The sequence below is a fragment of the Alligator sinensis genome, unplaced genomic scaffold, assembly GCF_000455745.1.
Source record: "Alligator sinensis unplaced genomic scaffold, ASM45574v1 scaffold1584_2, whole genome shotgun sequence".
Taxonomy (NCBI): Eukaryota; Metazoa; Chordata; order Crocodylia; family Alligatoridae; genus Alligator; species Alligator sinensis.
In genome coordinates this window covers 285015-308589 of record NW_005842864.1, presented here as the reverse complement: position 1 = coordinate 308589, position 23575 = coordinate 285015, and the positions used below count along the sequence as shown (strand labels likewise).

General features: G+C 43.5%; 2 protein-coding genes across 7 annotated transcripts in view; one reads left to right on the top strand and one right to left on the bottom strand.

Moving 5' to 3' along the window:
* The window catches only part of CD40LG (CD40 ligand), an 11307-nt gene extending 8813 nt beyond the window's left edge, over positions 1–2494 (top strand). The window contains exon 5 of the mRNA XM_006035664.3: positions 186–2494. Coding sequence (XP_006035726.1) covers positions 186–556 — 371 coding nt within the window. The 3' untranslated portion in view covers positions 557–2494. The remainder of the gene's footprint in view (positions 1–185) is intronic.
* A 6932-nt stretch (positions 2495–9426) lies between these two features.
* ARHGEF6 (Rac/Cdc42 guanine nucleotide exchange factor 6) overlaps positions 9427–23575 on the bottom strand; it is a 49234-nt gene continuing 35085 nt past the window's right edge. For 3 of the 6 annotated variants that reach the window (XM_014525693.2, XM_025191861.1, XM_025191860.1), the window contains exons 14-21: positions 22352–22485; positions 21887–22012; positions 18376–18396; positions 17249–17342; positions 16132–16221; positions 14331–14430; positions 12688–12742; positions 9429–12064 (exon numbers count right to left, since the gene is read on the bottom strand). In XM_014525693.2, coding sequence (XP_014381179.1) covers positions 11924–12064; positions 12688–12742; positions 14331–14430; positions 16132–16221; positions 17249–17342; positions 18376–18396; positions 21887–22012; positions 22352–22485 — 761 coding nt within the window. In that variant the 3' untranslated portion in view covers positions 9429–11923. Of the gene's footprint in view, positions 12065–12687; positions 12743–14330; positions 14431–16131; positions 16222–17248; positions 17343–18375; positions 18397–21886; positions 22013–22351; positions 22486–23575 lie in introns of all 6 variants that reach the window. The other 3 variants (XM_025191858.1, XM_006035657.3, XM_025191859.1) reach the window with 3 other exon arrangements.

Here is a 23575-nt window from a genome sequence, read left to right as displayed (position 1 = left end):
TTCCCTGCAGAGCAGGGACTGAGGGGCTGCAGACAACCTCTGCTTCAATAAAATGACAATCTAAATGGATGAGAGGGACACAGGGTGGGAATAATCCCACTGAGGTTAAACTTCCAACTAGTGTTTTTCCTTTTAATGCAATTCCTGACTTGCCAGGCTCAATGGTGATATTTTTCCCTCCGCAGTTTTAGAGTGGAAGACAACTGGGTATGCCCCTACGAACGACTTGATATCCTACAAAGAAGGGAAGCTGAAGGTGAAGAAAGCAGGGCTTTATTACATCTATGCCCAAGTCAGCTTCTGCACCAAGCCAGCACCTCAGGCACCATTTATCGTGTATATTTATTTGCACCTGCCTTTGGAATCAGATCGGCTCTTGTTAAATGGACTAAATACACACAGCTCATCAGACTTGTACTGTGGCCTCCAGTCCACTCACGTGGGAGGTGTATTTGAACTCCGGCAAGGTGACGTGGTATTCGTTAACGTGACAGATTCAACTCTCGTGAACTACAATCATGGAAGCACATACTTTGGTATGTTTAATCTTAACTGAAAGGAGATCTGCCGTGAAGAACAGATCTGCAGTTGTCACTGCACAGGAAGTCCTAACCCGACTTTGTTGAACAAAGTGGCTTCTCCTGGTTTCCAGTATTTATATTCCTCTGCATCTTTAGTTTTCTCGTTTCTAGATTTGTATATTTTGTTATTTATTAATGGGACAGAACAAGCCCTTAGAAGAAAAATGGAACAAAGTTTGGAGCTGTTATTCTGCGCACTTTGTTCTCACCTTTTCACTGGGGAAGATCTGTACGTGTCTGTATCATATGTATTTAAGCTTTCCACACCGTGTGTGTTACCATTTGTCTGACAGGGTGGATGTCTCGATTAATGTCATATAAGCTTACTTAGTGGACAGTAATACTGGTGTTTCTTCCCAAGTAATGTTACACGTCTCAAGGGACTCTTATCAAGATGTATTTTTGTCTCCATCTGCATATAAAATGAGAATGGAAAAACCTTAAGAGGCTTAGGAACATCTTCTCTGTAAAGCACGCAGTCAGCAAAATGCGTTCCTTATGTGGTAGCTGATGATGATGCATGTTTGCCATATAAGCTGGGTATTTCGTCAGAAGTATTCCTTTTTTCCACCCACAGGCGTGTATAATACGCAATCAGCAGAGTCTCTCATACCTTTAAACATAACATGGCATTTGCTCAGGCATGCTCACGCTGGGTGAAATGCAGGCTGTAGCGGAGGGGTAGTGCAGACCTCTCAGGACAGGGATTTCTTGAAACCTATGCAGCCATCTGCCCAGTGAACCTCGCCCACTAGCCTAGACTGTCCTCCCGCTACTCCTGTGCAGAAAAGGATGTCTCTTACTTTTATCCTTTTCCTCCATGCCCCATGAAGGACCCTCCTCTGTGACTCCTGGTTCCATGCTAGGAAGAAGAGTGAAGAGGCAGAGGACAGGAATCAGGCACATTTATGCCTTTTCCAGTCCCATGAAAAAATCCAAGTTGTCTCCTTTGTTATGTGGAGCATGCACTCGGTGTCCTGGAGCTACCACAGCCAGGGAGAATGGTAGAATAGCATCACTAAAGCTATAAAACAGGTGTGCAGAGCGAGGGACTTTGCAACCAGGCCCCGTAGCATTTTGGATGTGGAAAATATATAGGAAAGTCCCCGCTGAAATTTTCTACTCCGGACCCTTAGTCCCATGGGCTTGACTCAGGGAACTCCAGGGTATAAGGACATTTACATAGCACCTTTATCCAGGGATCCCAATTGTTTGAGAGATTTTCTGGGTATTTGCTTGCGTAGTATATAGTCATGGAAGTAGTTTTGGGGAAGTCTGTAGGCTTGTTCAAGCAAGGGTTGTAGGACAGGGCATGAGAGCTTTCACTGAGTAAAGACTATATGGGATTAATCTCTGTATTATACTTGGGTTGCTGGTCCAATTCCAAAGTGTCTCCTCTGGGGTGGAAAGCGGTAAACATGGACTGTATAAATACCACCATCCTGAAAATATAAGACCTGATTCGTCACCTACTGAAATCAAGGGGAGCTGTGCTCAGACTTTGCCCATCTAATCTTACAGTAATTTAATGTGTAGTTTGTTGGCTGTTATCTGAAATGCATAACTTTATTAGAGAACGGAGTCAGAGAAATGTTCTTGTTTGATGCATTGTATAAAAAATTATTTATTTAACTAAAACTGTATTATATTGATGAACAAAAGGGAGGGAATAACTGAAAGTTGCATTGAAAACTAGGAAAAAATTGCATTGAAAACTATGAAAAGGTGTGAAAAGACTAAACGTGGTTGTACTTCTGCAATAATACTCGTTGCACATGATTGAATGTTTAAATCTGAAGTGTTAAGGAGGATGTGCTGTGTTGCTTACGCACCACGGTGCAACACGGAGGTATTTTGCAGCCTGGCTACAACAGTTGGTCTAGAAATCTGTACACTGTAGTGCTACAAATAACATGCCCTTTATAATTTAACAAATAAAATGTCATTTTATACAGTTTTAACACTGGCTGTATGTTTTTCTTTTCAAATATGAGGTCTGAGTTTGTCACTCTGATGGCGGGATCTATCACAGGGTCTATTCTGTTGCTCGTCGCTGCAGTATCCTATAACATATGATGGATTACTATATACATTTTCCTATCTGCAAAATGCTCTTGAAATACGAGGAGGATTTGTCCTGTCCTCTGTAACTGTACATAGATGCATAATATATAACTTGTGCAGCTATATAGCCTTTTCCCCTCCTTTTTTTGTGCAAAATGTTCTTTTCCTACTACAATTATTTTTCCTTTGGCTAGCTTGGATTTGTTGTCAGCCGCAGAGACGTCGTTCTGTGGTTTAACTGGGTGCCAAAACCACCTACAACATCAGGCTTATTCCACAATGTCTCTTGCTTGATGTTGTAAGGGAACAATTCAATATTTGGGCCCTTTTAACAACTTAATAACCAGATCCATCGAGGTTCAAATCAATGAGATTTAGGCACCTAAATAGGATCGAGGGCATAGCCTATTTTTGCGCATCCGAGTCTTACTTCATCTCATACTACACATCCATTAACGTATTATATTAGAGCAAGGCAGACAAGGTTCCTTGGGTGAATTTGATATCTTTTATTTGACCAACCCAAATAGCTGGAGAATAGTTATATTAGAGCAATGCATTTATGGTTGTGTATTCTAAAGATGTATCACAAAGTATTGATCGTATTGATATAACACCATGTTAAATATGAATTTCCTGACTAAATGAATAGATCGATTAAAAAACAGTCACCCTCTTCATTATATTGCGAATAATGTATGCATTTAAACCTGAAATCAAAACTAAAACTAATCCAAATCCAAACCAAATTAAAATGCATGCATCAGTGCTCATCACCTCACGGCTCCTTTGGGTATTTGGCCCGGTTCCTTTTTCCAGCGGCACAAATCCCAAGGGGTGCTACCAAATCTGGTGGGGGGTTTTGGGGTGATTTGGTAGGGTTTTTTTTAACCTGGCTCCTGGGCAGATACACTGGAGAGTCGCACGCTCGTAGCCCAAGCAGTCGGCAGGCTCAGGGCCCAGGTGGAGCGGGCCACAGGGACTGTGAGGAAACATGGAGGCCCCATGAGAAAGGGCGTGTGGAGAATGAGGGAGGCATGAGGCAGACTTCCAGGTGGCTGAAGCCGGGGGAGAGACGCAGAGCGACGGGGAGTTTCGAGGGGGACTGAGGGGCTGCAGACAGTAGACATGAGGGGAAAGATGGCGGGACAGCTCCTCACCCTGAGGTGGCTGTGAGGGAGGAGGGGGCAGGGGATGCCGATGCCTTCCCAGAAGCAATATGGGGTAGAGGGGCGTGGGTAGGAGGATTTTGCCTGTGGATTTAAGGCTGGATGTCGACCCTCTCATATAAATTTGGGGCATGAGGAAAGCTTCAAAAATCAGAAGGAGCCCTCCCTCTTCCCCCACAAACATACATGCTTGCTCCCACCCCACATTTCGCTCCCGCCCCACATTTATTTGAGAATATTTTCTCTGTTTTACATAAAATATCACTTTTCTGTGCCCGTCTGGTGGGGTGGGTGCCCCTGCCCCACAGAGGGGCAAGATGGATGACACCGGTCCCACAGGCAGCACTTTCCCCTCAGCCAGGAGCCCCGTGAGGAGAGCGGGAGAGAAGAGGATGAGGCCATCCTCTTCTCTCAGTTTGCAAACTGAGCGCTGTTTTGAAGGAGGTCACGGTGATGGGGACTGTGGTTGACAGCACAGGGAGGAGCTGTGACTTCCCTCCGCTTGGGAGGATAACCCCTCTGCTTCTGTTTCCTATTCATGGTCGTTCCTGACCTGCCTTTCTCCTCAAGCTGTTTAATATTGATCTTGTGGGCCTGGGGCAGGTAATCATGTTCTTCACAGGCAGATATTGGCAGTCACTCGTCTTCTCAAGCGCTATAACTCTGCCCCCGGATCTGAATGTTATCTGTCTTCACCTGGCTCTTGTACCTGGCATCGGATCTCAAAGGATGTCAGCATCACGACCCCTGTTTGACAGCGGGGGTGTAAAGTGACGTGACTGCGGGGTCCATACATGCGCCTGTTCCAAAATGTCCCAGCGTGTCTCCCATTGTATTAAAAGTCTCACAAACAGGCATACGTACACAGCGTGGGTTTCAAATCAACTCGCTAACCTGATGGATATACTTCTACCCTTGGTGCAGGACTATAAAAAATGGCTGACATTGATTTCTTTTACTGGCTACATGTCACGAGCCAAACATTGCTTGGGCATCTGCATACGTGCATGCCAGCAAAACAGCAGATGCTGCGCGGTTGCTGCAGGAACAAAGGTGAGACGACTGCCTTCTCCCACCCAACATTGCTGGCTTGGTAGAAGGACGATGCTGGAAAACTGGCTCCGCCAGCTCCATGGCATGCAGCCACATGCCAAATTTCAAACCTCTGCCCTTTGCAAGTTGAAGTGACTTGACTAAGGTCACGCAGCAGGTCAGCGGCAGAGCCAGGTCTCAAATTCGGCATTGCTTTAGCCATAAGAGGATGCCTATTGATCTGTTAAGATGCTTGGAAACTAAAACCACCTGAGAGAACAGGAAACACTCTGAAATAGAAAAATAGGAGTGGAAAGAGGAGGAGGAGATTGTGAGGAGTAGCCATTCTCAGATATAGCACACCTTAGGGAGCAGAGAAGCGGGTTAGTCATAGGTAAAGGAAAACATTATTGATCTATGGCATGCAAAACATAGGAAAACCCCACAAGCCCGCTAACATCGGTGAATGGAGAGAACGTCGTCTGATGGGTCAAATTTGCCAGATGTGGCTAGGGTAGATAAGATAGCATTAAATTGCTGATCCAGGTGCAGGGATGGCTTGTTTGTTGGCACTTGGCAATCAGGCTGAGCTCCCTGCCTGGGCTCCTCAAGCTTTACTGCAACACGGGTGATAAAACCAGAGTAGGAGAAGGCCCAGTCAATCAGGTGGCAGAACAGTATTTGTAATGGTTGCTTGGAAGGAGCAATTATCTTATCAAGATGTTTAAACCACTGCAGCAGAGCTATTTCAGCTGGAAATAGAGACTGTCTCCTACCACAGTTAGGGCATCTGATGAAGTAAGCTGTCACCTGGGAAAGCTTATGCTTCTCTGAACCAGCTGGTCTCTAAGGTACTACTGCCCTGTCTTCTACCTGACTTCGGACTAACATGGCTATTAACTACGTCTCTCTAGTTACTGTGAGTCTCTGAGTGTAATCTCCCCATTTTTCTCTGGCTTCCTGTGGGTTGACACCAGGGAAAGCCCATTTTCCGCAGGACAGCTTTTCAATTTTGCCTTAGTATAAGCAAGACGTAGAAAAAAACATCCTCAAGCTCGGACTTACTTTTGCAAAGAGAAATGAAAACACAGTTCATAGATTTGTCGCTCTACAGTTCCTGTATTAATGACCAGAAAATCAGAAATCCATGTAGTGACTACCTACTGAAATGTTTCACTAGATTTCCCGGGGCTTTTGCTTCTCGATTGTGTGTGTTTGGCTCACCAAAAATAGCCCGTGGAATTCAAGTCTGAGATAACGCGTAGGTGGTTAGGAGAGGCATTTGCTACCATCCAGCTGTGCTATTCAGTCACGGCGGCCTTTGCTTGAGTGATTCTGTTCGTTTCTCATCCCTTCGCATTGTGGCAGGCTCGTTTTCACTCTACCCGTGGAAAGTTTGAAGGTTGCTAAAACTTTGCTTTCCCCTCACCGTGGGCTCTTTCTGTGATTTGTTTCACTGCAGGTTTTTTGCTTTGATTTTATGGGTAAACAGCAGTGGAGATGGTTGCAGGACTCAAAAACCAGAGACAGACTGAGAAAACTCTCTCTTACATGTGTACAGTATAATCACCTTGCACAGAGCAGGAAGCTAATGGCTGGAGGTCTACCTCCCACACAAGCAGCCTAACAGCACGAACACACAGCATCTGTACTGCATCTATACAAAGTAGATGGACATCACACACAGCATCTGTACAGTCAAAGTAGATGGACATACAGCACACAGACAGCCCTACTACATAGGGGTCACTCAAATCCAGGGTAGTTACTCCTTGAAAAATGCATAGGACTTTCACTACATGTGAAAATTATCACATGGAAAAATTATATGTCGCTTCCTTACACTAGGATACCTATTTGCTCAGTATAAACTAGACTATCGTGTGACTAAACACTGTAAGAGCCTTTTCAGTGGGCAACAAGCATGGTAGAGCTGGTTGTGTGCCTGATCCTTAATAAGGAATTTACTGCATTTATTACAGAGTAAAATCTGAACTACTCCGGAGAAACCGTAGGAGGAATTGTCCTGTGCATCTGCACCATCAGCTGCAGGTGGACAGGTTATATGGATTCTCTGCTCTTCCCACTTCACAAATCGTCCGCCGTGGCTTGAGACCCCTGTGCAAATGTGTTTGCCGAGATATTATTTTGCTTGTCCTGTGGTACTGTTGTCCGCTGCGAACATCCAAATTGGTAATCTGTTCTCGTTGCACCTTATCTTGACATCCTTCTGCCTCTGGTCTCTGGGTGGTACCAGCCACTACACATGCTTTCTACTCTTCCAAGTCACGTGTTGCAGTAGTTCCTCTCAGCTCTAGCCTCCCACCCTAGCTGTGGTTGCAGTGGGTTTGAGGGCACAGCACCTTGATACTTGCAGTGTTTCCTGTATTGGTTTGGTTCTCACTCCTCCCTTTAACCCTGAAGGGATTGCCTGGCCTGGGGGGGGGGTGGGGAAGGGATTTCCTGGAGATTATTTTTCACATAGAAGGGCTCATAATGATTTCTGCCATATTCCTATTCCAAGGGAGCCCCTGACAATGTAGAACAATGGGCCTGATCCTCCTTTTTTTCTGCCCTTCAAGCAGTCATTGGGCACATCTACATGTTCATTAATGTGCAGTGGTTACTGCACATTTAATTTAGTACTTGTATAATCAAGTACTAAATAAATGTGCAGTAACCAGAGTCATTGCACAGTAGCGCTGGTGAATACCTTTTCAGTGATGCTACTACGCAGTAGCCTAATAATACTGCACAGTAGCATATTAGCACTGTCCATGCTGCGACGCACTACTGAGAAGTATTATCAGGCTACTGCGCAGTTAATGTGTCATGTAGACACTAACACTGTGGGTTTAAAATGCTGGCAGATGAGAATGGCAGTCCTTTGCACCTACCTTGCACCCATGTAAAAAAGTGCACAGGACTTACGACAACAGAAAAGAAAACCGGGCCCAGTGTATGTGAACCGGGGGGATCCTGTTTCAGCTTGGGGATTTTTTGTTTTACACACCCCAGTCACTGAAGCAGGGAAGCCCGATTTTGATATTAAACCAGCATAATGCATCCCACAGGAAATGTTCCCAAAATACCGGGCACAAAGGAGGAGGTAGTTATCCCTGTAGCTTGGGCACACGCAGTGCAGGGAGAATGGAACTCCGAGCTGGACATTCTGCCAAATTAGGTTATTAAGCCAAAATGGGTTTGTTTCCAAGTGTTTTCGTTAGGAGACATGAGAAAAAGGACTGGCTGTGACTGTAACCAACAATTTTTTAGAATGCTCAATAACAAATATAACCCACATCCCACATCCAAATACCTTACGTTTCCTCCCCACCCCCCTACAAACAAGACTGATATTTCTCATTTCCTAAAAGTTTGTTCTATTGCCAATATAAGCTGTGCATTCCCTGCAGGGAAGAGTGGTTCACAGCTCCTTAATTATTGCTCCACTGCACCGTCCTGATCAAAAGCTCATTGCAGTCAGTGGGAAACCATCCATTGATTTCGGAGTAAACTTGGTGTGCGTTATCAAAGAATACACATACATACGTTCTTGCTATCACTAGGTAAGAGCTCCTGCCTTTCCATAGCTATGCTGACACTCGGTTGGCTTTAGACCTGAACTCTGCCAGTAAAACACTTGCAAACATCATTAGTTTCTTAATGATGGTTGATTTACTTAAAAGAGTGCAATATGCCTTTTACTAATACAGTGAGAATTCAGGCATGTACAAGAGGTCTTGTCCAAGTGGTAGACCAAAGGAAATCCTGTTGCCACACCTAAAAAAGCAAAAAAAAAAAATCCTCAAAGGGCAGGAAGTAAGTTACCATAACGTAGGTAATTGACTGCATGAGAAATGTATGTATATTTCTTCATAAAATGCTTTAATTAGAAACACTTAATGATCATTAATATGCAGAACAGGCAATATTTGGAGAATGAAAGTTTCACCACAGATTTAATTTATCGTGAGAAGGCTTCCCTCTTCACTGGGAAGTGTTCTGGGTTGAAGGCTTAATAATAGGTATATATTGCAAAGGTTTGCATAAGTAAGTGACAACAGATTTGTGTCCAATAATTTGTGAACAAAGTAACGGAGAGGAAGGCTAGTCCAGGGACTAGGGCACAAGTGTAGGACTCGGAGACCTGGATTCAAGTACCTGTTCTGTCACGGACCGCCCTTGTGACCTCGGGCCAGTTATTTAGCTTTGCTGCACCATAATTCCTGATCTGTAAAATGGGAAGCTCAGCCCTGGGTGCTAGGACATTTCACCTCCCTTCTACCATGAGCATACAATTACCTGAACAGGCTCTTGCCCTGTATCTCCAGTACAGGGAGGAGGGAGGGGGCTCACTGCCAGAGACCACAGAGCCTCCAACCTGGATCAGGGAGTTGTGGCCTGCTCCCTGACAGCACTCTACCCCTACATGCACTGAACCCACCAAAACTGGATGTAGGAAAGAAATTAGTCTATAGTCCCCATAGAGCCTTGAGAAGATTTGACTGGCTGAGGGAAACATATTGACCCCCTCTGGATGACACTATGGCAGAATTTTTTTTAAATCCACTTGTACTGAGGGATACGAAGAGCCTGTATGCTATGCTGCTATTCCAAATAGCAAAGTTTTGCCTTATTCTGACTTCGGTGCTGCCTTGGGAACTTGTTCAGGACCAGTGTGGCCCCTGAGCCAGGTGCCATCACTTAAAAGGTCCCCAGGCACATGATACGCTTTGCGGATTCGACTCCCAGTGGAGCTGTGAGCTGGAGACAAAAGGAATCAGTAGATGTAGCTAAGAAGCAATTTTCATCTTCCTTTATTTGTTGAAAATGTCACTTAAAAAACTGTTCAAAATAAAAACATGTTAGAAAAATTGACCTTGCATAAGTAGGAACAGTAAATAAACCAACATGACAAAAGATAAACTGGAAGGCAGTGGACACAGAGCATCCATCTAACAACAGACAAACTGGAACATATTTACAGAGTACTGTAAACAAAGTAAATATGGAAACACTGCTATCAGTTTGACATGGCTTCTTTTCCTTTATTCATTGACTTTTTTTTGGCTTGTAACGCTCCGTACATGCGCCTGTTCCAAAATGTACCAGCGTGTCTCCCATTGTATTAAAAGTCTTATAAACAAACATGCATATGTACACAGCATGGGTTTCAAATCAACTCGCTAACCTGATGGATATACTTCTATCCTTGGTGCAGGACTATAAATTGCTGACATTGATTTCTTTTACTGTCTACATGTCACGAGCCAAACATCGCTTGGGCATATGCATACGTGCATGCCAGCAAAACAGCATACACTGCGCGGCTACTGCAGGAACAAAGGTGAGACTATTGCCTTCCCCGCAAGATCACTGGCTTGGTAGAAGGACGATGCTGGAAAACTGGCTGCGCCAGCTCCATGGCATGCAGCCACATGCCAAATTTCAAATCTCTGCCCTTTGCAAGCAAGCGCGTGTTGGACAGGTTTCCATGGCCAGTGGTCAGCTGAAGTAGGGCTTTGCTCCACGTGCACAAATTCAGAGAACAGCCATTTAGCAGGTAGCTCTGGAGACTGGCTACTACCACAGACTTGGGATAGAGACAGGGAGTGCTAGCCAGGGCAAGCAAGGTCCAAGTCCATGTAGCTAGAATTAAACACAATCCCATTTGCATAGGCTTTGCCATGTTCCCAGAATCCAGCTCTCTCGCCTGATCTGCCCCTCCCTGGCTGAACTCTAATGGCAATAGGGGGACTTACAGTTATTGCCAGGGATATTTCTTGCATGAAGAACTTAACAGCATGGCTACATAATGGTCCGTGATATGTCTGCATATCTTGGGAGCTCTCCGTCACCTGATATTAATAAGAGTAACCATAGTCCAGACTCTCTGTTAAAAAGTTTAAATGGTATATGACTAAGAAAAAGGAAGAGCATATGTAACAAGAGTAAGGTAACCCAGGCCCAGATGGAAATGCAGGACACAGACTTTCGGTACACACATGCTGTGTACATCCACTGCATTTAGCTTGCGTCTCTAACAGTTATTTGTAAGAACTTCAGATTTTTTTTCACGCAAGGAGATGGGTGACCATTCCAGCTCTTGTCCAAGCTCTTGTCCATGTGGCCACTGCTTGCTTTCCTAACTAAGGAGAAGGAACTATTCCTAATGTAAAAAAAACCTCAAGCAAATCATTGTCAAGCAGAGTCTGCATTGCATACAGAGAGGCATGTACTGCAAGGTAAAAGCACTGGGAAAATACAGAACTTATACAATACATGGACACTAAGGAAGCAAAAATGTAACAGAACAAAAGAATTAGAAGGCATGCATCAGAAAAAGGAGTATGGGCAACACAGTGGATAACCCCTGTGCTAACTGTTGCCTGCTAGGAGGCAGTACTGTCCAGTGCAACTTCTGAATGCACTGATGACAGACACTCCAGATCGTACTGTGCCAAGGAGTTGAATTAGAAATGTCATAATGTTAATTGCACATTTAAATCTGTATAAAGGCCACGTGGGAACCACAGTACTACTGGGCTCGAGCTCACTACAAACAACTAATGGAGGGAAAATATTTGGATGGGAAAAGCTTTCATTTTTGACTCTCAGAAGTGCTCATAGCTTTTTTGATTTTTACCCAACTCAGTAACCCTGCTATTCAATAAATTAGGTACCGGGTGCTTTAAAAAGAATAAAAATGAAAGCATAAAAAAGTGCTTGAATTTCCTCAGTAGGAAACTACTGCCAACCCTCTTTGGACTGGCAATCATTAACAGAGTTTGCATTCGCTCCCAGTAGCAGGTGCAATGAGGTATTAGTTGCTGCAGATGACTTGTGTCTCATAGACCACTTGCTGACCATTTTATCTGTGACTGTTTACTTGTTTGTGGTATGTATGATTTCCTTATTGAATGGGACAAAAAAAACAACCTGTTTTTCACTCCCGCCTCCTTTCTTCATAATAAAAATACCCCAAAATAAGTAGCAAGAAGAGGCAAAGCATCCAGTTCTGCTTCCAAAGAACACCTGAGGTCACAAAAAACAACCAACAGTTTTGCTCAGTGTTCAGGCCAGGATAGATGACTTGCGCCCCACCTCTTCCCTGGCACATTCATCTGCTTGTTTCAGGAGCCTTAGAACCAGCTTCTCTAAATCTTTCCTGGACTTCAGCTCTTCTTCCAAACACTGTTTCATCCTTTTGTTTTCCTGCAGTGTGGGAAGGAGGAGATGGGCGTTGGTTTTCAAAGATACCAGCACTCTTGTGGTATGGAATAAATGAAGGCCTTGAACCAGACTGGTTCTAACCTCAGTGTTAGTTGACAATGGGACTTCAGGCAGGGCCTTGTGGAAATCCTATTTCATCACTGGTCTTAAGGAACCCACTGTTCTGCAGGGGGATCTCCAAGATCCAGAATTGGGATCAGGGGTGGGAAGAAGGGAAGCTTTTCCTTTCACTCTCAGCAAAAATTAATTTTTACATTTGTTTATCATGTTCCTACAAAAGGATGAGTGACATCCCTAGAGGTTAAAAAGTACTGTTCAAAAGCCAGCACAGTTGAACTGAGCCTCTGGCTTTGTATATATTCTCCATTTAATGTTGCAAAATAGGGAAGTGCACATGCAACTCCACTATAATCCCACTTACTTTGCTGGGAATTTCACCCCTTGAGCAGCTGTAGGCTCAAACCCTTGATTTGCATGACATTCATCTTGAACAAGGATAAGTCAGAGCATAAAATGCTCATGCAGCAAGATGCCCTACTTAACCACTCCTCTTTACCGACTTCAGCTTAATTTACTGACAGCTCATGCAGAAGTGTGTTAGTTACCTGCTTTAACTCTTTGACCTCATCCTTCAGTGCGTAAACAGTGTCTACGAGGCTCCTAGAAAATAAAGCAGATAGTTGATTTGCTACTGTGCAGCATTTTATCTCAGTATAGCGTGAGGGTTTGCTTTGTTTGTTTTAAGTGCAGACAGAAATGAGGTGGGCACGTGCTTTCAGTTTGCAATTTATCTCATGCTGATCACTCTAGCAGTGCCATTAATGCTGTTTAGGTTACATTTTTGCCAATGCTTCAGTGCTGAGGCTCCATTGTAAGGTGCTACTAACTTGTGCACATAAGATCGTGCTCTGGAATTTCAGTTGAGGAGCATACGAAAGTCCCATTTTTCAACATTTGGAAAGAGCTTACGCATTCACATAATTAAGTGGCTGTGATGGCTTTGTTTATGCCACTGTAACTAAAAATTATAGGTGGTTTAAAAATTAAGCATCCAGGTCATGTTCATAATGCAAACTTTATACCTTGTGGTTACATGGTTAAAAACAAACTGTATAAAGAATGCACCGGCTGGATTAGAAAGTTACCAGAACATGTATTCATCTAGGGACCTGGGTGCCGGATGTGGTAACATTGATCAAACACAGATCACTTTTGTATAGTAATGTAAATTACACTGGTGACCAGAGCAGATGGAAAGACAGCCCTCCCGGGTTAGTTGCTGCAGTAGGCAATACTATGGTATCTTGTGACTAAGTGGAGGGAAAGGCAGTAAAGCGCTTGCTTGCATTGAAGAAATGTCTCTGCCAGGACAGAAGAGGACATATGACACCTATACTGGCATAGCTTTACAGGTTCTTCCTGAGATAACTCAGCCCCAGTTTCCATTAAGTTATTCTGGTGTAGCGGCTTATGCCCCGGGTCTGCTCGTTGTTTACATTGGCATAAAGGCAGATTACACTAGTGGAAAGATGCTGTGTATCCTGCTCTGGGTCTCAGACATGTCAGACATTTAAATTTGTAGGATGCACAGGCAGACAAGGTTCTGTGGGTAAATCTGATATCTTTTATGAGACCAACTCAAATAGTTGAAAAAAATTCTTCTTTGCAAGCTTTTGGGCACAAACACCCTTCATCAGGCTGAGGAAGCATCTGCAGTTGGTCTGATACAGATGCGCAGAGCGTGCATGCGTGACAAGAATGAAGGCTTGGAAGGAACAGTAAGGACTGTACATATCAACAACCTACAGTTTAAGAATGGTTTATTTTACCTGGTGCAGTTAAAAATCCAAGTCCAGGACCCAAGCTGGTATAAACCAGTACAGTATAGTCGCCAGTACAGCAGTATTGACTTACACTATCAGAGGACCTGGCCCTAGCTGACTGCAGCGAAAGAAGGCCCAGCTTACACCATCTGGGAATCTTGCATCCAATTTTGGAATGAAAAGATGCTAAATACAAATTAAAATGCACCCTTGCATTCCTTGTACACCCCAAACTCCCGACAAGTGGAGAAACCCATGACAGGGACATGCTGACCATCTATGTCCTTCCATTCATACCCATGCAGAGAAGAAAAGTCTTGTTGGTTTTTAAGATCTGACCACAAACACACTAGAATTCACTGAAAAATTCTGAAGCATAAAGGCACAGAAGGGAAAGCCACAAAGCAGATAATCTGCCTACTTACTTTTCTTCGGTGACAGTCTGACCATTGCTTCTTGTTTCCTCCACAATAATTTTCTCTTCCTCGGGAAGTAATACTTGGGGGATGGAGTTCTTACGGGACCCTACAACAACAGGTACCAAACACAGAAGGAAACGGGAACTTTCTTCAGCAACTGACCCCATTTAGAAATAATGAGTCAAATTCTGGTCTGGTGCACCCTACTCTGTGTCAAGCATACCTCTGTGGCAGGGACCAGAAGTGGGCTCCCCTTGTGTTACTTCCTGGCAATCATCATCATCCTCATTGTTGTTGCGTAAGTCCAGGGCTGCCCAACTGGCAGCTTGGAGTGGCCCCCAAAGGGGTTCATTTGTGGTCCCAGGCTCCCACCCAGCCACTGTTCCCTGCATTGCTCTGGCTGCACGGTAGCAGCCAGGATCTCTTGGCTCCACTTTCTACCCCTACTTCAGGGGGCAATGCAGTGTGGCACAGCACAGACCACACCTGGGACCCCTGTGTGATAGGTTGCAGTGGGGGAGCTGAAGGGTGAGATGGGGCACCCATGCAGTGTGCTGCCCGGGGGGCCTGTGGCTTCTGCTAATTTGGCCTGTATAACATGTTACCCCTGTGAATGTGGCCTGGGGGGGTGTGGCCCTTGGCCACTTAAAAGTTGAACAGCTCTGCATTAGTCTTTATATTATAGCAGCACACAGAAGCTCCAGGCAGAGTCCTAATAGAATGTGCATGGGACCTACACCTGGAGGGTCTTTCAAATGCCATTAATTACAAGTCTCCCTCAACCTATCTAGGAATTTAAGCCTTAGTGGTGGCCTGGTTCCAGCATGACCACTGTGAATACAGGAGCATAACTTCAGAGAGAGGGTGCAGAGCCAGGCCTCCATTCCTTATTATTGTAGCAGAAGGGTCTCTGCTAGATTGCCATCCTCATCCTCTCCATCATCATGTTGCCCACAACTGTACTACCATGCATTAACAGCACCCTTAAAACTTGCATTGTTTGAGTGCTTCTAAGTACAGGAAATACCAACACTACTCTGACTTAACAATGCACCAAAACAAGTGCTTACATTGAAGCACTTAAGTCCCATTGATTTAAGATGTGTTATGCGTGTTTTCCATGGTAGGGATGGACATAACTTAGAACGCATGCTTAAGTGGAAGCTTATGAGTTTTGCTGAATAGGGCTAAAATACTAAGACAGCAAATACACAGATCGCCATCAGCTATCTGAAGCTACTTGATAAATGAAGTAATTTGTTAAGGGTTAAGACCTATTAGAAAATACATGTTCTATGGTCCCTCATTTTTTAATATGAAATTAAATCAGTGAACTATCACCCTAGGCTATATCTCACCAGCACTGGTAAATATTTCCAGAGTTTAAGAAGATGTTAGATAGTTGGGTTCTTATGAAGCAGCTCGTTTTTAAATATGCAGCTGATCAAGAGATAATATTCATGCTTCCTTTCTAAAGCTATCTGCAGTCTGAGATTAGCATCAATGTTTTATGCTCACAGCCACAGGCAATGCAATAACTAGGTTTGTTTAATTCCTAACAACTTCACCTTGCTGGTGAAGTAACTGGGTCTCATCTAACCTCCTACTTGCTCATTCTCTGTGTTTAGAAGAAAAACAATGGCAAAATAAACCACTAGGTATCTGCAGCTTCTTTATCTTAAAGATAAACACGACACGGCTTCTTAGCCCCATTCTTATTGCTCTATGATGCAACAATCTGTTTTTCCTAAGAGGTTATCATCATTTTGAATATATCATGAATTAAACACTACATCTGTGTGCCCACCTGAACTGAGAGTTTGCTGAAAGCCTGCACCAGTGCAGTATGCCTCAATGACTTTCAGAATCTGTGCATCTTCTTCCAATGCAGCTGTACCTGCAAACCATTGCAAACATTGGCCATTATTAACAGCAGGATACTTTGGCATCTTCCCCTCTCAACCCCCCGAGACAAATTAACTAAGACCAGAACTTTGCTTTTATGACAAATGTCTGTCTGGCAAGGGTGCAGAGGAGATATTGGGGAGGGAGAGCTTTGTACTGCATCATGGAGACTGGCTGGTTAAGGGGCATGGTCCTAACTGAGAGGTACTATCACAGCACAGGTCTGACTAAGGAAGGATGGGGAAGTCGAACAGCAAAGACCAACTGGAGAGAAGGTAGTAAGAATAGGCAGGTAGGAACTTACTTATGATATGATGGATTTGAAGGGAAAATAAATATACTTGCTAAGAAAGTGCAGGCGTAATACCCCACTGCTAGCTTCTTAGAAAGCTTCAGGACAGTAGTGGAGTCAGGAAGTCTCTAACCCCAACTCAGACACTGCCTCTCCCTGGACAAATCACTTATCTATTGCAAAGTTTTACACTGTTGCCCATCACCAGTCACTGGGTCCCTTCCATATGAAAATCAATAACAGTGTCCTAACTGGACTTCCCTGAGTTGCAAGGTACGGTTGTGGGTATGTGCATGTGTGAGAACTCTGGAGGTTAACTCCGCAGTTGGACCCATTGACAGAGAAAGATTTGTCTTGCTTTGGACGGTATGGATCCACAATATCTCAGGCAAGCACACATGTATCACATAGGTTCATAGACTGAAATTAGGCTTTAAGATAGTTTTGAGGATTATGGTTTCTGCACCATATCCCTCCCTGAATAATGAAAACAACTTGCCCAGCTACCTCACAATACTTTTGTGATATTAAATCACTCTTAACTTCATTGAGTTAAATACTCAGAATTCCCAGAAGGGCGCACCAAACTAAGCTGCATGGCAGCTGTGTTTGGCATGGTGGGGAGCCTCTCAACGATAATGATTTATTCAATCACTCTGCTCTGATTACTGACTTTTGGGTGGCTTATTGGGCAGACAGAAAGCAGTGCCAGAGAAGAAAAACGTACTTTTTCTGATGACAAACTCCTCATCAGATGCTTTTCTCTCAGTTTTCCTTTTTGGGAGAAACTTCTTCATTGTCTTTGGACTCTTGCTGGAATCCTATAAAAAACAGACGTTTCTTTTAGGTAAGAGCCAACGGTGGCTGAAATGACAGAGCTTCTCTGAACACAGCTCATTATGTTAATGCTGCACACAGAAGGCTAGCAGGCACACAGTCAACATCAGGGAAACCTCACAACATTCAGATCTATACCTGCATTATGTCTGGATGTGCTGCACCTGGTCATAGCAACTAAAACGGCACGACAAAACCCTTTGGAGAGAAGCACAATCTGCTAAAACAGTGGTTTTCAACCTGTGGTCCACAGAACTGGGGATCTGCAGACTGTGCCTAGGGGTCCATGAACAATGACTATGATCAGTCAAAGGTATGTGAATACCTAAACTTACAATTCAAAGGGGTCTGGCACTTCCATCTGAAATTTCCATTCAAATTTTTGGAGGGTTCACAAATGAAAAATGGTTGAAAACCACTGTGCTAAAATATAGGCTTTTTCCAAGGGAAAAACATTCACAAGAGAAGATCAGTGAGATCACCTTTTAAGTTCACTGCTGTAAGCATTCTCTACACAACTATATGAGTGATATGCAATTTCATTCTTCTTCAATTAGAATGTATTATCAATGACACGTTGTTTTTAATGCACACACACACACACTACTCATGGGTGTGTCTGAGCATATTGACCCCCCCACGTACATATACACAGAACATATAAACACACAGAGTTAGTGCCTAACATTGTAAAAGTAAGAAACAGGTTTTACTTCTTTTACTAAGCTAAATTATTCTTACAAAGTGTGAAAGCACTTGCATATTAAAAGATTACATGCAATGTAAATATTACGAGGTAAAGTAGGAGTGTCATGCTTTTCATGCAGTACAGTGTTAGTGTCATAGGATTAAATATTTTTGTGAGGTTTTTTTAAAGCCATTTAGCCATCAGAAGGGACTCACGCTAAAGATTACTAGCAGTCAGGAAAAAGCAAGCAGGGAAAGAAAAAATTAGCTAAGAGACACAGGACAAGTATTTTATGTCACAATAAGCCAAAGACATGTATCTACCCTTACCTTTAAGATATAAGACATCCTCTACAATGAATATGTAAAGAAAGAGAAGATGAGTGGTGAGAAGTTGATAGTTTTATTGACCAAATCCATTTAAATCTATCATTCTAAAACACATTTTAATGTTAGCATTGCAAGATATGTGCTACAAGGATGGGAACCCCCTCTATACCAGTTTTAGAGCAATATCAACATGCAAGAGACCCAAAAAGAGCAGAATTACATGCAAAACTGTGAATGTTAAAAAAAAAATTAATTGTGAAAAAGGTGGCAAGCAGGACTGTATGCCTAAGAGATAAAAAAAGAGATCATGCCTCATTGGTTAGTTGGATTTTGAGGATTAGCAAGTTGGTTTCCTGGCCTGGTAACCTGCTTGAAGGTGTTCCCTGATAGCTCAGTCGGTTTCATGGAGGAAGTCCTGGGGGCTGCATTTACACAAATGGGTCCCATTACTAATGGTTTTGTAAGGTAAGGTCCTGAGAACTTGTGTGACAGGTTTTATTCCAGCCCAGATTCTTTCCCCGGTTGTATGCAGGGAGGTACAACTTTTGCTCAGAAATGTACTGATGTAATTAATCTTACAAGTGATTCAAGGCAGGTAATTTTTTGAACTAGGAAAAGTATGCCAGTCCTCACACCCCAGTAACCCCAATCCAGACATACAATTTTACCAAGGGGCACCCTTCTCTGTAATTTCAAATGATGACTAGAAACTGAACAGGAAAAATGACCCAATTTGAATGGAAATGACAACAGAGGTACACAGCACGTAAGCAGTGTTCTGGGGTTTCCTGAATACAGTTAGATACGAGAAAAAACACACAAACCTGTGAAATTCCGTCCTTTGCTACCAGAAGCCAATTGATATATCACTGGATGTCTCAAAATCTCTGGTCTTTTCATCAAACCCATACCCCACCCTACCTGGAAAATAACTGATTTCTTTCAATGGTAAACTCATGCTCTTGAGAGAAATTTTAATTCATGCAATGCATCTTTGAATAGAAACCTAACCTAGTCTGAGCTGTTATCCTAGTTTCATACTTGATTTACTCTGCTTGGCATTATTTGAGTTTTAAAAACACTTCAGAGAAATAGCAGGTCTGCTTAACTTTGTGACTGAACTGACTGGACTTGAGAGAAGAGGGAAAGGGTGGCTGAAGTGTGGCTTGTTTAAATAACTGAATTCATCTCCTATTTGTATTCAGCCATCACATGCTTGTGCCTATAATTTAAAAGCTATATTGTCATCTGCCAGGCAAGTGCAGGAGCTAAGAACTAGAGTCATAGACTCTGAGTCCGGTATTCCATGTTTTAAAATGTTAGGCATTCAAAAACAGAGCCAAATTCTGGGTTCCAGTGCATGTGCATGTGTGAACATCTCCATCTGGCACTGTCATCATACACATTCATTTGGATTTAGATAGGTGTAACCAATCACTTCAAAGACAGGCAACATTTTGTATTCCCTAACCTTACTCCTCTCCTCCTCTTTCATGCCCCCTGCCTTCCTTCAGCCTCAGTCAAAAGAACCTGACCAGTTAGCACGTTACAGATCTGAGTCGCACCTGGTTTAGCTTTTGCTTGTAATTGGATTTCAATTAGCAAAACATAGGTGACACCAAGATTTTTTTAAAGCTGTATGCTGGGATGGGAGAGGATGACCAGTTGCCAGAGAATAAGGGTGCACTTCACAAGCGCTGCCTCTACACCTGACGCTGTTGCCAGCCGTGTTTGCACCAGGCCTGTGCTGAAAAGACACAAAGACTTAACGGCTCACGGTCCTAGGCCTAGTCCTGCCAGAATAAGCTTGAGGCATACTGGTTGGGCAGCTTTGCTGTGCCTGCTCCCTCAGCATTTAATCAAGTTTTGCTGTTAACCTGGCCATTTTCAGTGAGCACATGCTTCCCTTGCACCTTTTCAATTAAGGTGTGCTGGGTGTGGGTGGGAATTGCAACCAGAAAGTTGCCCTCAGCAGGCAGAGGGCTGCTGATGCCCACATTGTGCACTGTAATACCACTGCAGCCTGACCTCCTGCTTGGTGGGAAGCCTCCATAGCATACAAGCCCGGAGGACCAGCACAACCAAAGTCATTCTTGTATTGCATTCCTGTGGCATCACCATTGGTAAAGTCTATTCTGGAAAAGCCTGGATTGGTTTTCTAAGCCAATATTCTAACTTATGCTCAGAGTTATCCAGGGATAACCATACCTGAGAAAGAGGCATGGAAGGCCGTGATGTCATTGACTACATTAGTCAATCTGTATGTTTTCAGCCTTTTAAAAAATATATTTTATTGTTGTAGAGGAGCGATTGCTCCTTGGTTAAAATCTAAACAGGGCCTTTCATTTGTCATGCAAGAAAGAAACTTTAGTCTAAGTGAGGGGCTGGGAACATGCAAAGATTAAGGGGGTTTTATTATTTATTTTAAAAAACCAACAATTTAGTCTTCAAAAGAACATTTCTTTTGCATTTTATAAATACAAGTTTCTCAACTAAACTGCCACAGTGATGCCAAACGTCTCATCATAACCAGGTCAATCTGGCAGCACCCATCTCCCTTTCTTGTTAGGCTTCAGTTCTGATGAATATTGCAACCTCAGAAAAGGAGGGGTTTGTAACTAACTGAATGGCTGTCTAGGGGTGGCCTTCGGGTCACAATGCTGAGCACTACGCAGTAATGTTTGCACCTTTTCACAAGAATAATCAGTGATTCAGAACTGGAGTCATCTACTGCTAATGAGAACATTACCCAAGTTTAAAGTGAGTAATTCAAAATGTTTGCTTTGAGATAGGGGAGGATGGTCCTGTGGTTAAAGCCAGGGACTGAGAACCAGAGCTATCTGAGAAGCAGTTTCTGTTGCAGGTTGCACCCACAGACTTCCCAGGTATCACCTAAACCCCAAATGTAAGTTTCTTGCCAGAGATAAGACTGATAGACATTCTGAGATACTAAAAAGATTAAACATTTGTGAAGCATTTTGAGGGGATTGCTGCAGAGAAGTAAAAAGCATTTACTGCTGTCATCAGGTGACTAACAGATCTGTAATCTAGCCACCAAAAATATGGCATGGAGGAACGTGATCGAAATGCACGGTGGTTTTCCATCCCACAGCTTTCTATGTTGGACACCAGCCTGTAGTCCTTCCCTCGGCAAATGTTTCTAGCTACTAAGCTACATAGTTGCATTACATAAGAGCTCCTTGCAGTACAGAGGCATGGCTCCCAGTGAAAGCTGTGACTAAACAAAGACTGCAAGAGTGGGCTCAGTGGAAGCAGTGCAACTCTGATCCTGCAAACACCTGGCCCCAGTCTTAATTTAAAGCACATAACTGGTTTTATTGCCTGGTTTCATCCACCTGCCTCAGTGTTTGTAGGACTGGGGTCTTTGCTGTGCAGTCCTTTTTAACATCAGTATTCATTCAGGGGCATTAAATCAACCCCTCTCCTGAATTATCATTCAAAGCAATTCTGTGAACAAACCCCACAATCCACTGTCTGCACGAAGGATTACCTCTTTGTAACTCAGAGCTGCTGATGGCCTGAGTGGAGGAGCAGGTCGGAGGCAACTTAAGGTCCAGGGTTTAAGAATTTTGGGTGGTTCCAGTGGGCCACGAATCTGTCCAGTGGAACTAAAAGACTGAGAAAAAAGATGATGAGACAATGAAGGCTGTTTGGCATTGAATATAACACATGCACAAGAGCAGGGAAAACAGGAGCTCTCTCCATCTAAACTACAGATAGAAGCTCACCTTGCAACAAAATTGGAAATGGAGATAAGACAAATGACTTCTGTAGCTATAGTGTTAGTTGTCAGCTATATACTCAGAAGCACGATGAGGGGTCATAACCACAACCTCTATGAAAAACTGCAAGGCTGTGTAAGAGGCTTAGTTACAGTCATACTCTACAAGAAAACCTGGTCGATAATGCGGCACAGTGAAATGCAGAAAGGATTGGGATGTTCTACCACACTCACCGAATGAGCACTCCACGGATGTGTTTTTGATATCGTGTTGCATGTCCCTTTGGTCAGCCTTTGCAAATGGTCAAGCCATTCGTGCAAATCCTGGCTGCTGTTACAGGACACCACGATTCTTTCGATCATGTTCCCTGCATTGTAGGATTAAATGACATTCTTTATAACAGTAAAGAGAGAGAAAATAGCCAAGCCAAACTCATTCTGACAGCAAGAACTTCCTGAGTTTGCAATGTGGTGTAGCTGCAAGAAAAGGCCAGTACAGAGGCACAGCATGAGAGAGGAGAAAAGGAACAGTCCTTTAAACAGGTTTTGGGACAGGCTCAGCTAAAGTCAGAGGGAGTTTCTCAACTAGCTTCAGTGGGTTTGGGGGATTGGGTATACAACTCTGGTTTGACCACACCTGGAGTGGTATATTCCATTTTGGGCCCTTGGTTACCAGAAAGATATTAGCAAACAGGAAGGAGTTCAGAGAAAAGCAACAGAAAGGATCAGAACCGGGAGCAGTGAACCTATGGGAAATTACTGAAAGTGCTAAGCAAGAGCTGATTAATTGATGATGATGGCAGTCTGCAAACATCAGTGCTAGAGAGAAAACTGCAAGTGTCACACAAAGCTAGGCTAAGGAAGAATACTTTGGAAAGAGAAAATTTTAGGCTGAACATTAAGAAAAGCTCCCCAGCAGTGAGACATATTAGGCCGTGGGGTGGTCTGTCCAGGGGTCTTGTCTCCAGCACATGAGACATTTACAGCTAGACTGGACAAAACACGAAGAAATGTATAGTAAGAAACAACTGTGCATTGGACTCAATTACTCAGGGCTTTTTTTCTTCCCCGACTTCTGTAACTCCACACACACAAACACGGTGTCTTGAACACACGTCACAGGTTCTGCGTGCAAGTGGTCCTTGATATTTTTAGGGGCTCTCCCAATGTTAGCAGACCTCGGCTGTACCCTCCGTGCATCTTTGAAGTAGCCCTAAAGCCTGGTCATTGAAGATTAACCAACAAATAAATTCCTTCCATGCATACCCAGGACAGAAAGACACCCGAAGGGCTTAGACATCGATAGTGAAAGCACCAGGAGAAGATACTGGGATAGCATAAGGACAAGAGTTTAGAGCATCTGGATGTATGCAAGTAATAGCAGTGGGGAACTTACTATGCAGCAGGTGCTGCTTACACTAATGAACTTAATAAAGCATTGCACACCCCCTTCCCTCA